This window comes from Zychaea mexicana, assembly GCF_025766255.1.
Source record: "Zychaea mexicana strain RSA 1403 chromosome Unknown BDB00scaffold_48, whole genome shotgun sequence".
Lineage (NCBI taxonomy): Eukaryota > Fungi > Mucoromycota > Mucoromycetes > Mucorales > Lichtheimiaceae > Zychaea > Zychaea mexicana.
In genome coordinates this window covers 104352-120701 of record NW_026516711.1, presented here as the reverse complement: position 1 = coordinate 120701, position 16350 = coordinate 104352, and the positions used below count along the sequence as shown (strand labels likewise).

At 35.1% G+C, this 16350-nt stretch overlaps 6 protein-coding genes across 6 annotated transcripts; 4 read left to right on the top strand and 2 right to left on the bottom strand.

Annotated features, from left to right (window-relative positions):
* The first annotated feature begins 34 nt into the window (after window positions 1-34).
* Window positions 35-3756, top strand: BDB00DRAFT_828723 (uncharacterized protein). Its single transcript, XM_053123877.1, has 20 exons — window positions 35-124; window positions 260-443; window positions 518-564; window positions 647-736; window positions 813-888; window positions 983-1057; window positions 1137-1445; window positions 1546-1590; window positions 1668-1757; window positions 1836-1898; window positions 1990-2106; window positions 2205-2363; window positions 2456-2473; window positions 2557-2653; window positions 2746-2824; window positions 2906-3041; window positions 3136-3188; window positions 3284-3412; window positions 3524-3593; window positions 3686-3756. Exons 1-20 carry the CDS (start codon window positions 75-77, stop codon window positions 3689-3691), a joined length of 1893 nt encoding a protein of 630 aa, XP_052978633.1. The 5' UTR covers window positions 35-74; the 3' UTR covers window positions 3692-3756.
* On the bottom strand, window positions 3497-5705 carry BDB00DRAFT_437003 (peptidase M24, structural domain-containing protein). Its single transcript, XM_053117385.1, has 8 exons — window positions 5612-5705; window positions 5397-5519; window positions 5162-5324; window positions 4940-5064; window positions 4685-4848; window positions 4461-4611; window positions 4283-4387; window positions 3497-4166 (listed from the first exon to the last, which is right to left on the bottom strand). The coding sequence occupies exons 2-8, from the start codon at window positions 5487-5489 to the stop codon at window positions 3882-3884; spliced, it is 1086 nt and encodes a 361-aa protein (XP_052978632.1). The 5' UTR covers window positions 5490-5519; window positions 5612-5705; the 3' UTR covers window positions 3497-3881.
* BDB00DRAFT_437086 (Creatinase/Aminopeptidase P) lies at window positions 5203-6395 on the bottom strand. The gene is made up of 5 exons (XM_053117386.1): window positions 6252-6395; window positions 5917-6069; window positions 5612-5809; window positions 5397-5519; window positions 5203-5324 (listed from the first exon to the last, which is right to left on the bottom strand). Exons 1-4 carry the CDS (start codon window positions 6280-6282, stop codon window positions 5497-5499), a joined length of 405 nt encoding a protein of 134 aa, XP_052978631.1. The 5' UTR covers window positions 6283-6395; the 3' UTR covers window positions 5203-5324; window positions 5397-5496.
* Window positions 6396-6515: 120 nt separating this feature from the next.
* BDB00DRAFT_436893 (uncharacterized protein) lies at window positions 6516-7569 on the top strand. The gene is made up of 4 exons (XM_053117384.1): window positions 6516-6953; window positions 7020-7101; window positions 7189-7265; window positions 7326-7569. Exons 1-4 carry the CDS (start codon window positions 6759-6761, stop codon window positions 7485-7487), a joined length of 516 nt encoding a protein of 171 aa, XP_052978630.1. The 5' UTR covers window positions 6516-6758; the 3' UTR covers window positions 7488-7569.
* Window positions 7570-12165: 4596 nt separating this feature from the next.
* On the top strand, window positions 12166-13367 carry BDB00DRAFT_873449 (uncharacterized protein; the record flags this gene model as incomplete). The annotated part of the gene is made up of 5 exons (XM_053127092.1): window positions 12166-12512; window positions 12593-12636; window positions 12710-12832; window positions 12971-13116; window positions 13221-13367. 5 exons carry the CDS (start codon window positions 12166-12168, stop codon window positions 13365-13367), a joined length of 807 nt encoding a protein of 268 aa, XP_052978629.1.
* Window positions 13368-15174: 1807 nt separating this feature from the next.
* Window positions 15175-16055, top strand: BDB00DRAFT_765641 (uncharacterized protein; the record flags this gene model as incomplete). The annotated part of the gene is made up of 3 exons (XM_053119524.1): window positions 15175-15440; window positions 15521-15825; window positions 15898-16055. 3 exons carry the CDS (start codon window positions 15175-15177, stop codon window positions 16053-16055), a joined length of 729 nt encoding a protein of 242 aa, XP_052978628.1.
* Window positions 16056-16350: the final 295 nt, after the last annotated feature.

The following is a 16350-nucleotide window of genomic DNA, read 5'->3' as shown; positions in this document are numbered from 1 at the left end:
GCTGTTTCCAAATCCGTCTTTTTTCATATAGAAAGGAAAGGTTATTTTCACTGTTTCTCTTTACACCTTTAAACATGTCAGTTACCACCGAGCAAAGACCTGGTGAAGCACGCATTAAGAATGAGTACGTGTTCGTTTCTCTATCTCACTTAAATCACTGCTGATCTAGCAATTAAGCAGTTCCTGGTGTGTCCTTAATATCTGCTAAACGGTTTTAATTTTATTTTTTATTTTTTTTGGATCGATCGTGTTTGTTTAGGTTTTTGAAAGAAAAATGGTTTGAGGACGATGCCGAAAACCATGAAGCAATGAATGCTGTTTTCGGCGACGAAGAAGCTGAGGGTGGCAAGTTCTCTGGTGGTGGTCGCGGCAAAAAGAATAAGAAAGTGAGAGGCGCTAACTATGGTCAGCGCGGCAAGAAGAGAATTCAAGACGACGTCAAAGTGAGTTTTCCCCTTTGTTACCTTTTCATATTTAGGTTTCTATATGAGTGGCTAAGATGTGTAATTTATGGTAGCTTTGCAAAACAATTGCTTTGGGAGGTGAATGTAGTTTTGGAGAAACGTGAGTAATTTTTTTGAGCGTTATAGATCTATATTTGCTTTGCTTCTTCTGTCGTACTTACATGATCCTTTTTATCATGCAGCTGTAAATTCTCGCATGACCTTGAAAAGTATCTGGAATCCAAGCCAGCCGACGTTGGTGACAAGTGCCCTCAATTTGAAGTATTTGGATAGTATGTGTCTGTTGGACGATTCGAAAGAAGTGTTCCTTTGCGAAATGTTGAATAATTTATACTAACTATAATGCAGTTGTCGCAATGGATACAAGTGCCGGTACCTGAAAGCTCATTTGGATGAAAATAAGAAATTGGTCGTTAACCAAGAAGTATGCTACTCATTATAATTTAATGCATAGTACGGCATCACGAAGGAAGAAGAGAAATGGTTATCTAACTTTGGCGGATTTGGGTTAAATTTAGCTTAAAGATAAAGAGGTTCAACATACCCGAAATGGTATCTCGCATGATATACAGTTCAAGCTTTCAAAATTCAAGGTAATCACTGCGTTTTTGTGCAAAAACTTGCACACGTATAAATTGATATAACTAATATGGGTTATATATCGTTATATAGTACGAATTTACCAAGTCGAGTCCGTTCATCGAGAAGCTTAAAAAGGAAATCGAGGACGAAGAAACAGTGAAGGACGAGAACCGAAAGCGCAAATTGGATGAAGTCGAAGGTAGCGAGAACGGACCCGATGCTGTTAAAGAACCCAAGAAAGAAGAAGAAGCAGCACAATCTGTAGTAGCGGAGGAGAGCGCCCCATCTGCAGCTCCAGTAGCAGGAAAAGAAGAGTCTATCGACATGGATTTGCCCAAAATTGATATGAATGTTGAGCCTAATGTTGGACCTATTGATGAAGAACGCCCATATAAAAAGGTAATCCATATATCAGGTAGCATTACTTAGGATGCCAGTAATCTTTGGGACGAGGCGTCTATTTAACAAACGTGCTGACAGTACTTGTTTTAATTACTAGTTGATTGATTTCAGCAACAAAACGTATCTTGCTCCCTTGACAACGGTGAGTCTTATTATTTAATAGATGGTTGATGTCCTTCATCCGATCTGAAAGATGCTTACTATTTTATGTTGAATTAGGTTGGAAACCTGCCTTTTCGCCGGATCTGTAAAGAATACGGTGTAGATATCACTTGTGGTGAAATGGCTATGGCTAAAAACTTGCTTCAGGTATGAACGTAAATTAATATACCATAAACTATTGCGAAGAACGGCTCGTTTAGAAGTTATTGACTTATATTGCAACAGGGTCAACAATCCGAATGGGCCCTGACAAAGCGTCACGTAAGCGAAGATATCTTTGGTATCCAGGTAAGCATCTAATCTTAATTACAGATATATCTTACAAGCCTTTTTGTGTGCTTGAGTGACAGTAGATAATAAATTCGCGTATCATTTATAGATCTGTGGTAGCAAATTCGACCAAGTCACCAAAGCATGTGAGGTTATCAACAACGAACTAGACGTTGATTTTGTCGATCTCAACATGGGCTGTCCTATCGATCTTGTGTTCAACCAGGTATGTAGAGTTTGCGTGATCAATTTCTCCCATCTTTGCTTTGCTATATGTCAATGAAGAGTCGTTATTGACGCCTCACCACCCTTCTTCTTTCTCAGGGGGCTGGATCAGCTCTTCCTGAACATAGAGGAAAGATGCGCAAGGTTCTGCGCGGTATGACCCATGTGCTCGATTGCCCTGTTACTGTCAAGTTCCGAACAGGTGTGAAAAAGAATGCTTACACTGCTCATAAGCTGCTGCCTATCTTCGAAGGCTTGGTATGTTCCAGTACAATTGCTTTTAAAAGGAAGACAAAAAAAGAGAGAATGTCATACTAAACACAAATTTATTTTCGCGATATCGTATATAGGACATTGGACTTGGAACTGTAATATTAACCTTACAATGATTTTTTTTGCCTATCTGAACAATATTGAGTTAAATGTGTTACTGATTTTGCGATGTTTATAGCTTCACGGTCGCTCGCGCCAGCAACGATATACTAAATTGGCTGACTGGGATTACGTCAAAGACTTGAAATCTAGAGCAACGAAAATGCCAATCTATGGTAAGTAACAGATTGATAATATTTCTCTGTGCTTATTAAGATCAGCAATTTCCAAATTTGAGTTAGGTGGTTACTAACATATACACTCAAAGGTAACGGCGATGTCCTTAGTTTTGAAGATTACAACACCCAGAAACAAAATACCGGTGTCGATGGTATCATGATTGGCCGGTAAGTGTTTACTTCGATAACCTTGACATCGCTAGAGAACAACAAAGAAAAGGGTTGTTATCTAATTTGATTTATATATAGTGGTGCTTTGATCAAGCCATGGTTATTCACCGAAATCAAGGAACAACGCCACTGGGATATCTCCTCAAGAGAGCGTCTCGAAATGTTGGAGCGTTTCTGTCGATATGGCTTGGAGCATTGGGGAACGGATAGTCAGGTAAAAATAGATTTTTTGGATGAAAAAATGGCTAAATGCTACTCGGTAGTAATGATATTCACTCAACCCACGATTATAAATAACAAATTGATAGGGTTTGAACGCTACTAGACGCTTTTTGTGTGAATGGCAATCGTTCTTGTACAGGTAAAGTGAACAATTCTAATGCGATGTTCCTTTCGAAAGAAATAATTGGAAATTATTATATATTCTTGATTTGCTAATATATCGGTTCAATTTAGATATATTCCCGTTGGCTTATTAGAAGTGGTTCCTCAAAAGATTAATGAACGAGCACCACCATTCTCCGGAAGAGATGAACTCGAAACGCTCATGGCAAGTCCAAAGTCATCCGATTGGGTCAAGCTCAGGTAAACATATCTAATAAGTTGGAGCGAATGGAAAGGAGAGGGTGGGGTTTTTTGAAATTGCTATAAGCAAACTCATAGAACACGACATGCTAACAAGTTTGATATTTGTAGTGAGCTTCTTCTTGGCCCTGCTCCTGAAGACTTTACCTTTGTACCTAAGCACAAGGCCAACTCTTTTGAGGTATAGTACTTTACATAGAATTATATTTTTCTTTCTGTATTTTATAAGCGCACGCTAATATTGACCATTGTTCTTTTTTTTTACCGATATAGGGTTAGGACGTTGTATTAGATAGTGATAACCGTAATTGAAATAAATGTTCTTGTATTTTTCTCCCTTTTAAGATTGTTGGTTATACAATTGCAGGATTAATACTAGCATTATCATATAGTATTTACTAGATATTACTATTTATTTTTGTGGGTCTCTTTGATACAATTTATCTATAAAGATGGTTGATGTTTCTTCTTAATTGTTAGCGCAACAATATTCAATATCTACAATTTCTTTAGGTGCGGTGGCAGTAAGCACATAAGGCTCTTCAGCGCCCACGACACAGTTGTCTTCAATCCGAATTGCAGTGCCTTGGTATTCGCGAGGGAAGCGGTCGTCAAAAGGTACGTAGATACCGGGTTCAATGGTCACTACCATATTTTGCTTTAATTTGCGTGAGCGATCCAGATCGTGGCAATCGTGGACATCCAGACCGAGATAGTGACCGACATGGTGTGGATACAGAATCCGTTCGAGTTCCTATATGATAAATCACATGTGAGTATGCTTATCTCCAGGAAAGAAAAAGAATAGCTTGTGCTGCTATGGCTTCATAGGGCCCATCTGTTTCCCTATCTCTTTTTCAGTCCTCTTACCCATGTGCTCGTTTTGAATCCAATCTTGGCCAGTTCTTCTTTCATAAGGCGAGTTGATACAGAGTGAATACCGTGTAATGAGATGTTGGCTTTTTCAGTACATAGCTAAAGACAGCACAAGGGTCAATTACCGAAGATGAACAGATTAGCACAATGATATATGTTTTGGTTTCCTTACCTTAATGCAGGCCTTATTTACGTTGAGGACGGCCTGATAAAGTTTCTTTTGAGGTTCAGTAAACTTGCCGTTTACAGGCCATGTTCGCGTTATATCACTGGCATAGCTTTGGTATTCACCGCCACAATCTACTAGTACAAGATCACCATCCCTTAAAAATTTTATCACATGAGTTACAGACCCATATTATAACTAAAAAATCAAGTCAAAAATCTTTTTTTTACCTCATCTGCATATCGTTGCGGACATAATGCATGGAGAGTCCATTAGGTCCACTTGCCACAACAGGGACATAGGCGAGTATACTGGAGCCACGCATACGGCACTCATAGTCCAACTTGGCCCATAATTGTGCTTCAGTGTATTCAGGACTTGTCCATTTCATTGCCTAATTTTACCATCCACGCCATAGATATCTTTGTCTCAGTACTTGACAATAAAGGGAAGAGGAGAGAACAAAAGAAGATAAGATAGTATACCTCAATAAATGCCTTGGCACTGATATTACCGGATTTCTTCATGAGATCAATTTCGTTCTCACTTTTGATAATACGTAGTTCTTGAACCAACACGGAAAGCGGTTTGACGGCACGTTGAGTCTTGGCTATACACACATTATGATTTAGATCACATATGATATCTCCCCCAGCTTTTTAAAACGATTCACTGGCGTTACCCCCATCTTCAGAATTACTACACACATTTTATATAGTCAAGCCATTTGGATGACTTACCAAAATCAACCATCTTCATTGCCGTGCTTTCAGAAAGGATAGAAGGTTTTAGTACAGGGCTGTCCATGAAAACATGTTTAGAAAGCAACGCATCCTTGAGGAACATAGGGAACCGTCCGTTATCAAATGCCTAAAAAATACATTTTGATCCGTTAACTATCAAAAGTAATTGAAGTCCTATATTTTTCCGCCCTTTCCTTACCTCATCAGCAGCAAAGATTTCCTTCACACCATCAACACCAGTACGCGGACCATCCCACAATTCATCAGCAGGGCTCTTGGGAGGTACAAACATGGTTTGCTTATAGCCTCGTTCCGAGTCGTTCTTTTCTTCCAAAGCGTTTTGCCACCATGTAAGTATTCAAGAATTCTCTTATATAGTCACACTCAAAAACCAACTCTATTCGAAATTGTTACCTAGGACCATGGCAGAATCTGGTTCATTGAATCCCGAGAGATACCAAAAGTCTGTGTTTTGATGATATGGATAAAAGACGTTATTGGACATGTAACGCGTGCCGTAACCTGCACTGATGACAGTACTGCCTTCAGGCAACACCTTCATCAAGTTTGTACGCCGTCGTTCGAATTCAGTAGCAGGAAGCCCAGGTGATACTACAATTCGATAATATCCGTTATTTAATTTAGCATAACAAGCAATGGAGACAAAGTTTTGCTTGGGTCTATGGGATATCAAGCATGTTATTGTTATGTTAGCTTGCCTTCGCCCTTTTCTAAGAGGTATGGATGGCTATACACAGTCGGTTGGCCGAACGAACGTAAGTGTGTCTCGGGGACCAAGTCAGAAGCTGGTGTGCCCGAAAAATGAGCTACTTTATTATAGCGAGCGAATGGCCGAAGACGACGCGATGACACTATATAGAATTTAACCATAAAGGTGAGCCCTTGCTCTTTCTCTTTGTTTGAGAAAAGCAAATAACACTAAGACCGACACCACAACAACAATAGCAATAGCTACAAGTGTTAGCGTCGGTGGAGCTCTATTCCACTCTCTCTCTTGCCAGACACTAAACAATTGTATGAACTTGAGACTTGCCAGCAATGGAACTTCGGACATGGCTATACATTATTTTCGGGATTTTTTTACATGCACTGGTTAAGAGAAAAGAGTGTAAATGAACAAGTTTGCTTGAATAAACTCGCCGAATTAAGCAAAAGCAGTCCAACCGCGTTGTTGACACGTTGAATTTAGGCCCAGGCAACCACCGCGCGTTGCTCACTGTAGCACCTCGGATCGCGGCAGTACAATCGATCAACCAAAAAATGAGGGAAACATAGAAATACACGAAGAAAGTACAATGGCTTGGGAGTTGATATACTTTCGACCTGTGATGCAAAATAAGGCGACTTTAACTCAATCGAAAAAGTTCCATTCTTGTATTCCCTTGGATAGCCACCATCTTTGGTCTTGATACAATCTTGAATACTTAAGAAATACTGGGCGAGCACTCCTCGTAGATCGGGTTCTGGCCCTCAATAAAAAAGTAAAAAAGTACACAAAGTGATACCTCAATAAACCCTCCCTTTTTTTTACACTTATTATATGTATAAATCTCTAGACATTGAACAATACATTCAAGAGCAATTACAAAGTAACGCCCCTGTCTCGCTTGCCAGATTTGTAGCTGACAAACGTCAGTTTATTGTCGAAAATACCGATATCCCAGAATTTCAGGATATTAAAGGAGCTTGGTCAAGTAAATTTGGCAATACAGCCAAGCGACTGAAAGTAACTCCTGTAAGTACACTTTTCAAACTATGGAAACAAGTTATAACTAAGTTGTATAATCTGTTTTGATTATAGAGTGAAACACGAAAAAGTATTAATTGGGATAGCTTATCATCAGCAATACTAAAACACTTTTCTCAAATAAATGCTTCACCAGGTATGTAGCTATAATTTCACTTTTTCAAAAGTAATTAGAAGTTGAAAATTAACAAGTTCACTTACTGGATGAACCAAGAATCTTTAGACCCTGTTGCATTGGACACTTCAAGTAAAACTTCTTCAAAACAAAATAAGTCTTCACCCACTTTATCGACAACTTCCGTATGTATAAAAGTTATTGTTTATAATCAAATTAAACAAGACTCATTCCTGTATACCTAGGCATCAAAACGCGATTCTTTTCCATTAACACCAGAAGCTCGAGTAGAGTTTGAAAAAAAGTTTCGTTCCATGGATCCTGAAATGAAATGGGTTCTTGAATCAGGAAGAGCGGTTGAAGATGTCATGTTTGATCTGGGTTCCCGTTTAATAAACGAACAGTAAGTACTTTTATAAGAGATTGATTTATTTTAGATAGTATCAACGAGGGTTAATCACTATGCTTATATGAAGGAAAAGGTTATCGGTTGTGCTTGGGGTATAGCTTTAGTGGACATATGCCCATTCAGAATTACTGCTTCTTTCTCTTTTTCTCTGTATATACGTGATGCACCATCTTGCACCAATCCAACGTCAAACGTACGTGCGTAATACAACATCGTCCTCTACCTGCACAAACGATTCGTACTCACAACAAGAACGACGCAACAATCTTCTTCTCCATTACTCAAACACAATCATATACAACATGACGCTGATCCGCGTGTATATCTAAGCTAGCAACGCATAATGCTTAGAGTATAGTAACGAAGGAACTTGTTATACCTTTAAGAATTTGCTCGGAAACCATGACGCCAAATAACTGTGTCAAGCAAAAAAGTTGGGAAGAGTTTTCGTGAAACTCTGTACGGCGTTCTACCCGCAAAACTTGAATTTTGCGGACAGAAAACCCAAATTAGGCAGGAGGAGGAGAGAGGGAGCAGGTTATTTAGCTTCTTGTTTTTTTCAAAGTCAATTTTCTTTGTAATTGCTCCATTACAACTTGCTCATGGCAAATCGACGTCTGCGAATCTGATGAGCACAAAGGTGACGCGTTAATATTTGAAGGAAAAGTCCAAGAAAATGATATAGAGCAAGAAGAAAAGTGGAAAAACGGGGATAGACAAAAAACGAGGCTTGTTTACTTTTTTCCTCCTTTTCTTTATTACTCATAGGCGAAATGAACTTTACAAAGCTCGACCACCAAAGGATCCGAACATGAATGCCATGTCAAAAGTTGGAAACAGTGATGCTGGTAAGAAAACGAGCATGATTTGTTATAGCGGGTCATTTTTCTTTTAGCTTGTCTTTGTTTTTTTTTTCTCCTTGATTGCGCGCCAGCAATTCCCAACAACGTTATTCAAATTGTACCCGAAAAAAAGCAGCAATGAAGAATGAATTCGACACCAATATAATCTCCAGTTCGATTGCAAGCAGTTTTCAATGGAGGGATCGCAGATGCAAGATGGGTAAAAAATAAAAGTAGGTAATGAGGTAGAATGGGCTGTGCAGTGTATTTTATGAGGCCTTTTACTTTATGCACGTTTATTATCTTAGTGTAGACGTGCACGCCTAAAAATAATAATAACTAAGGTGGATATCCACTGCATGCAACGACACACTTTATACATACTGCTCGAACTGTTGGAAAACGGGAAAGGATAATGGATAATGGCTTTTGGGATATGGACGGATATAAGATGCTGGATCAGGGACAATTTATGCAGTAAATAAGGTGCGCTCTCACGATCAGTCATCATCATCCAATACTGCTGGTCTCATTAAAAAAGCAAAGGTGGATAAGAATATCGCGGATGACCTTTTCTGGGTCGATGATGATAGTACTTTGTTATATGTATATAAGGCTAAGGAAGATGATAAAAAGAACGAATAATATAAGAGGAAGGGAAGCTTAATAACGGGTTTGGTTGTTTGGATTGGTGTTGCTTTTTTCAAATCTTTTGAGGATGGACCATGCCCCAGACAACTGTTCGGCTACTTTGTTTATGTGTTTAGCAGCACTAGTGTCATAATGAGAGCGGTCTACTTTAGCGATTTGAGTGTTGAGCTTGGCTGCAGAAGTAGACAATCTAAAAGGAATTACTTTATGAGTAACGAAGAGATAATTATCAGCATCCTGTATATCAATACGAACAAGAGTTATACAAGTGCGAAGGATGTTGTTTCGTGGTGAAGGTTGGTTATTGTAATTATTGATATTGCGTGGCAGAGCGTCTGGTGCCATGCACAGTCTCGCGTTTGTGAACCTATTTGTAGCCACACAATTCCGAGATGCGATCCTTGAAGATCTGCCATCGAGCAGTAGGAACGCACACGATTTCATTTGGAATGAGTGCCGAAACTTTTTTCTTTAGAAGGGTGTGAGGGGATGTGCACGAAAGAAAAGTCAGCAGGGTGTGTGCAACGGAATTCTGCCTAGGTGTGACTGGGGGTATGTGCAAATAGGCCTGCCCAAAACATTTGAACGGAATATAAACATGAGGGCCAGAACCCGATCTACGATAAATTATTGAATTTTTTTGACTTCGGAGTTCTAAATTATATATATTATAAAATTATTTTAATCAAACATGTGTGGCAATATCCGCTCGCATCAACGCAAATCGTAGTATAACTGGCACAGACCAAATTGACAATAAGAAAAGCGCTAGTCGTCCAGACCTTTTTACTCATAAAAGATGGTCTTGAATATGGTTGCTCAGAAGTCGGAAAGTCGGAAGATGTAGTGGCAAATAAAAAGGAAGTGGTGGAGACGTATTTGTACAGTCCAAAAACAATGAAAGATCTCTTCAACCGTATCAGTCAGGAAGTGAATCACGATTTGTAAATCACCTGAAAACTGAAAATTGTCTGTTTTCATAATATGGTTAAGAATGTTGTTTAATATTATGATGTAAACTATTTATTTGAAAGGTTATCTAACAAATCATAACATATAGGACGTCGAATGAAACTTTCTGTAATGGATTGTCCGGATGGATATGTTTGTCGTGTACAAGAAACCGAAGAATATAAAATACCGATGAGTGTGGAATGCTTGGCTGCACAGATCATTCCCATGTTAACTTTGACCTTACAAGCAAAGGTATGTGCTTGAATATCATGGACAATGTCAACATATATAAGTCATTCTCACAAAAAAAAAAGGCAATTGTAGAGGATATGACGAATTTAATATCATCATTCAAGAACAAGAAAAAAGGAAAACCACAGTTCAAGGCAAAGAAGGCAGCATAAAAACGACAACAAAAAGAATCAATTGTACTTCCATCATCACTCACAACATGTACACCATCCACCACTGCCCGTAAACGTAAAAATGAAGAAACTAATTGATATATCTTGACAATCATACTCATGGCAATTTTTTATTATACCTTGTACAACTGCATACTAATCCACTACACATTCGCACAACAGCAAAAAAAACCAATAAAAAGCATCATTCTTATATTTTTTCATTATTTCTTGATCTCTTATATGTTATTATAAATAAAACCATTGATCGTACCAAACATTTTAAATCGTTCGTGTATATAGGTGTATAATACATTAAAGGATCTAAGGTTTTCACCATCACATCCTTCAATCACCATATTTTATTTGCGCTAAAAAAGCCACTTTATAAAAAACAAAGTTAATATATTTTTGTGATTCTAACATTTCATCTTTTCTCTTTGCTTGCTCTATAGAGTTACTAATAACAATATCTACTAATTTTGCTTCATAAGGAAATTCGAAATTTTTAGTTTCCCATAATTCATGATGAGGTTGTATATTTATATTAAATTTATCACTAAACTTCTGTATATTTTTAATAAATATGCTAAACAGAACTATAGATTATAAAATTTAATATTATCTATTTTTGCAATTGAGTTACTATTACTAAATCTATTAAATTTATTACCTATTTCAGAAAATTGATTTTCAACTTTTGAACGAAAACTTCCAAAAACATCATTAAAATGCCTTTCATCTGCATTCAAATCAACATTAACTTCTTTTCTAATAGGATATATAAAATTATTATTATTAAAGTCAATACCTTTTGACTAGATAATTCAATAAGTTGGCTAACAAAAAGTGTATAGCCACCATCCATTGCTAAAACATCATAGGTATTTATAATTTCATATTTAAAAACATACTTCCATCAGAACTTTCTGCACACATATCAGTTTTTGATATAGATAATATCATATCATTTATATCACTAATAATTTGCGTTCTAAGACCATTTTTTTTAAATTTATATGAAAATAATTTTTCACGTTTTATATCTATATTAACATAATTAATCCTGCTATCATGGCCATCAATTATTAATGTTATATGTTTAAATAGTAATGGATTATACTTATGAGCTAATAAAACCCTTAATTTTATAGAAGAAAACATATTTATTAATGATTCATTTATAATTTTATTTATTCTTTTATAATTTTCTTCATCTATCCAGAACTTTTTTAATATTTATGAAAACTACTTTGAGGAAGATATCTATTTATATCTATTCCAGAAATACCTGAAACTAAATGATATAATAAAAATAAACCCTTTTCTATTTCAAAATATGGACCTAGGTATTCTTTGTTTGTATATATTACTATTAAAAAGAAAAAAACTGAAATATAACCTAATTTATTAACTAATTCTTCTTTAATTTCATCTATATGTTTTATATGTTTTAACTCAGTTCTATGTTTATAATTATAATTTAATTTTAGCCAATTTATATCTAAAAATTCCCAATTATTACTAATGATTTTATCTACTTCATTATTTATTTGTTCTTCAATATTTATTTCAGTTTCCATATTTTATAATATCTTTTTATATATATATAAATTCAATTTTAAAAATTTTCAACCACAAAAATAAATCTCAAACCTTAATTAATTCTCAAGTCTTTACTTTTAATAAAAACAGCAACTAAGGGTTTACCTCCAACGAGACTTTATGTTTTCATATAAATTTTAGCCCGGTTCACTCGTTCGTGTTATCTATTGACGACAAAAGATGGAAAGATGAGTTCTCAGAAGAGGAGCTTGAAGAAATAATGAAGTGTGACGATTTGCCTGATATTCAAAAGGAAGCCTCAGATCTATTTGCAAACTTGGAAATGAAAACCGAGACCATAATGGGCGGCTCAGAAAAGATCAATAAACGAATCCAAGAACAACTGCTTGATACTTTGAGTGATGTAGTCTACGAGAGTGGACACTATGATTTTCGAACGAACTACGACATGTATTGGCTGCAATCTACATTGACTCAAATGCTTAGTTGTTATAAGTTCGATGTTGTAGCAAATGTTTTACCAAACAGCAGCGAAATGGACTTTGTTTCAACAATCTGGTCCATTTTGGATCGATGCTTTCACAACATTAATGTAGTTCCTGGAAGGTATGTTACTCATTGATCATTATATTATCCTAACAAATAATGCTTTTCTCTGTGCTAACATAAGCTAATTTATACTCAAGGGATCGAACATGTGTGGCAATATCCGCTCGCATCAACGCAGATCGTAGTATAACTGGCACAGACCAAATTGACAATAAGAAAAGCGCTAGTCGTCCAGACCTTTTTACTCATAAAAGATGGTCTTGAATATGGTTGCTCAGAAGTCGGAAAGTCGGAAGATGTAGTGGCAAATAAAAAGGAAGTGGTGGAGACGTATTTGTACAGTCCAAAAACAATGAAAGATCTCTTCAACCGTATCAGTCAGGAAGTGAATCACGATTTGTAAATCACCTGAAAACTGAAAATTATCTGTTTTCATAATATGGGTAAGAATGTTGTTTAATATTATGATGTAAACTATTTATTTGAAAGGGTATCTAACAAATCATAACATATAGGACGTCGAATGAAACTTTCTGTAATGGATTGTCCGGATGGATATGTTTGTCGTGTACAAGAAACCGAAGAATATAAAATACCGATAAGTGTGGAATGCTTGGCTGCACAGATCATTCCCATGTTAACTTTGACCTTACAAGCAAAGGTATGTGCTTGAATATCATGGACAATGTCAACATATATAAGTCATTCTCACAAAAAAAAAAGGCAATTGTAGAGGACATGACGAATTTAATATCATCATTCAAGAACAAGAAAAAAGGAAAACCACAGTTCAAGGCAAAGAAGGCAGCACAAAAACGACAACAAAAAGAATCAATTGTACTTCCATCATCACTCACAACATGTACACCATCCACCACTGCCCGTAAACGTAAAAATGAAGAAACTAATTGATATATCTTGACAATCATACTCATGGCAATTTTTTATTATACCTTGTACAACTGCATACTAATCCACTACACATTCGCACAACAGCAAAAAAAACCAATAAAAAGCATCATTCTTATATTTTTTCATTCTTTCTTGATCTCTTATATGTTATTATAAATAAAACCATTGATCGTACCAAACATTTTAAATCGTTCGTGTACATAGGTGTATAATACATTAAAGGATCTAAGGTTTTCACCATCACATCCTTCAATCACCATATTTTATTTGCGCTAAAAAAGCCACTTTATAAAAAACAAAGTTAATATATTTTTGTGATTCTAACATTTCATCTTTTCTCTTTGCTTGCTCTATAGAGTTACTAATAACAATATCTACTAATTTTGCTTCATAAGGAAATTCGAAATTTTTAGTTTCCCATAATTCATGATGAGGTTGTATATTTATATTAAATTTATCACTAAACTTCTGTATATTTTTAATAAATATGCTAAACAGAACTATAGATTATAAAATTTAATATTATCTATTTTTGCAATTGAGTTACTATTACTAAATCTATTAAATTTATTACCTATTTCAGAAAATTGATTTTCAACTTTTGAACGAAAACTTCCAAAAACATCATTAAAATGCCTTTCATCTGCATTCAAATCAACATTAACTTCTTTTCTAATAGGATATATAAAATTATTATTATTAAAGTCAATACATTTTGACTAGATAATTCAATAAGTTGGTTAACAAAAAGTGTATAGCCACCATCCATTGCTAAAACATCATAAGTATTTATAATTTCATATTTAAAAACATACTTCCATCAGAACTTTCTGCACACATATCAGTTTTTGATATAGATAATATCATATCATTTATATCACTAATAATTTGCGTTCTAAGACCATTTTTTTTAAATTTATATGAAAATAATTTTTCACGTTTTATATCTATATTAACATAATTAATCCTACTATCATGGCCATCAATTATTAATGTTATATGTTTAAATAGTAATGGATTATACTTATGAGCTAATAAAACCCTTAATTTTATAGAAGAAAACATATTTATTAATGATTCATTTATAATTTTATTTATTCTTTTATAATTTTCTTCATCTATCCAGAACTTTTTTAATATTTATGAAAACTACTTTGAGGAAGATATCTATTTATATCTATTCCAGAAATACCTGAAACTAAATGATATAATAAAAATAAACCCTTTTCTATTTCAAAATATGGACCTAGGTATTCTTTGTTTGTATATATTACTATTAAAAAGAAAAAAACTGAAATATAACCTAATTTATTAACTAATTCTTCTTTAATTTCATCTATATGTTTTATATGTTTTAACTCAGTTCTATGTTTATAATTATAATTTAATTTTAGCCAATTTATATCTAAAAATTCCCAATTATTACTAATGATTTTATCTACTTCATTATTTATTTGTTCTTCAATATTTATTTCAGTTTCCATATTTTATAATATCTTTTTATATATATATAAATTCAATTTTAAAAATTTTCAACCACAAAAATAAATCTCAAACCTTAATTAATTCTCAAGTCTTTACTTTTAATAAAAACAGCAACTAAGGGTTTACCTCCAACGAGACTTTATGTTTTCATATAAATTTTAGCCCGGTTCACTCATTCGTGTTATCTATTGACGACAAAAGATGGAAAGATGAGTTCTCAGAAGAGGAGCTTGAAGAAATAATGAAGTGTGACGATTTGCCTGATATTCAAAAGGAAGCCTCAGATCTATTTGCAAACTTGGAAATGAAAACCGAGACCATAATGGGCGGCTCAGAAAAGATCGATAAACGAATCCAAGAACAACTGCTTGATACTTTGAGTGATGTAGTCTACGAGAGTGGACACTATGATTTTCGAACGAACTACGACATGTATTGGCTGCAATCTACATTGACTCAAATGCTTAGTTGTTATAAGTTCAATGTTGTAGCAAATGTTCTACCAAACAGCAGCGAAATGGACTTTGTTTCAACAATCTGGTCCATTTTGGATCGATGCTTTCACAACATTAATGTAGTTCCTGGAAGGTATGTTACTCATTGATCATTATATTATCCTAACAAATAATGCTTTTCTCTGTACTAACATAAGCTAATTTACACTCAAGGCATCGAACATGTGTGGCAATATCCGCTCGCATCAACGCAAATTGTAGTATAACCGGCACAGACAAAATTGACAACAAGAAAAGCGCTAGTCGTCCAGACCTTTTACTCATAAAAGATGGTCTTGAATATGGTTGCTCAGAAGTCGGAAAGTCAGAAGATGTAGTGGCAAATAAAAAGGAAGTGGTGGAGACGTATTTGCACAGTCCAAAAACAATGAAAGATCTCTTCAACCGTATCAGTCAGGAAGTGAATCACGATTTGCAAATCACCCGAAAACTGAAAATTGTCTGTTTTCATAATACAGGTAAGAATGTTGTTTAATATTATGATGTAAACTATTTATTTGAAAGGGTATCTAACAAATCATAACATATAGGACGTCGAATGAAACTTTCTGTAATGGATTGTCCGGATGGATATGTTTGTCGTGTACAAGAAACCGAAGAATATAAAATACCGATGAGTGTGGAATGCTTGGCTGCACAGATCATTCCTATGTTAACTTTGACCTTACAAGCAAAGGTATGTGCTTGAATATCATGGACCATGTCAACATATATAAGTCATTCTCACAAAAAAAAAGGCAATTGTAGAGGATATGACGAATTTAATATCATCATTCAAGAACAAGAAAAAAGGAAAACCACAGTTCAAGGCAAAGAAGGCAGCACAAAAACGACAACAAAAAGAATCAATTGTACAGGATTTTTCATCTCCTAGCAGACGTTTGAACTTTTATTTAGGCAGAAGGGATTTAATTTTAGGCAGAGAGGACATGAATATTAATCTAAGTGGACATGAATAAAAGTTAATCTGGACATGAATAATA

Coding starts and splice junctions, on each gene's coding strand:
- BDB00DRAFT_436893 (XM_053117384.1), top strand. CDS start 6,759: ATGTATAAATCTCTAGACATTGAACAATACATTCAAGAGCAATTACAA. Junction 6,954..7,019: donor AGCGACTGAAAGTAACTCCT/GTAAGTACACTT, acceptor TTTTGATTATAG/AGTGAAACACGAAAAAGTAT. Junction 7,102..7,188: donor TCAAATAAATGCTTCACCAG/GTATGTAGCTAT, acceptor AAGAATCTTTAG/ACCCTGTTGCATTGGACACT.
- BDB00DRAFT_828723 (XM_053123877.1), top strand. CDS start 75: ATGTCAGTTACCACCGAGCAAAGACCTGGTGAAGCACGCATTAAGAAT. Junction 1,058..1,136: donor TCAAGCTTTCAAAATTCAAG/GTAATCACTGCG, acceptor ATCGTTATATAG/TACGAATTTACCAAGTCGAG. Junction 1,446..1,545: donor AAGAACGCCCATATAAAAAG/GTAATCCATATA, acceptor TTTAATTACTAG/TTGATTGATTTCAGCAACAA.
- BDB00DRAFT_437003 (XM_053117385.1), bottom strand. CDS start 5,489: ATGTTTGTACCTCCCAAGAGCCCTGCTGATGAATTGTGGGATGGTCCG. Junction 5,065..5,161: donor ATGGCTTGACTATATAAAAT/GTGTGTAGTAAT, acceptor ATGTGTGTATAG/CCAAGACTCAACGTGCCGTC. Junction 4,388..4,460: donor TAAATAAGGCCTGCATTAAG/GTAAGGAAACCA, acceptor TGCTGTCTTTAG/CTATGTACTGAAAAAGCCAA.
- BDB00DRAFT_437086 (XM_053117386.1), bottom strand. CDS start 6,282: ATGTATAGCCATGTCCGAAGTTCCATTGCTG. Junction 5,810..5,916: donor CCTCTTAGAAAAGGGCGAAG/GCAAGCTAACAT, acceptor ATCGAATTGTAG/TATCACCTGGGCTTCCTGCT. Junction 5,520..5,611: donor AGATTCTGCCATGGTCCTAG/GTAACAATTTCG, acceptor TTGGAAGAAAAG/AACGACTCGGAACGAGGCTA.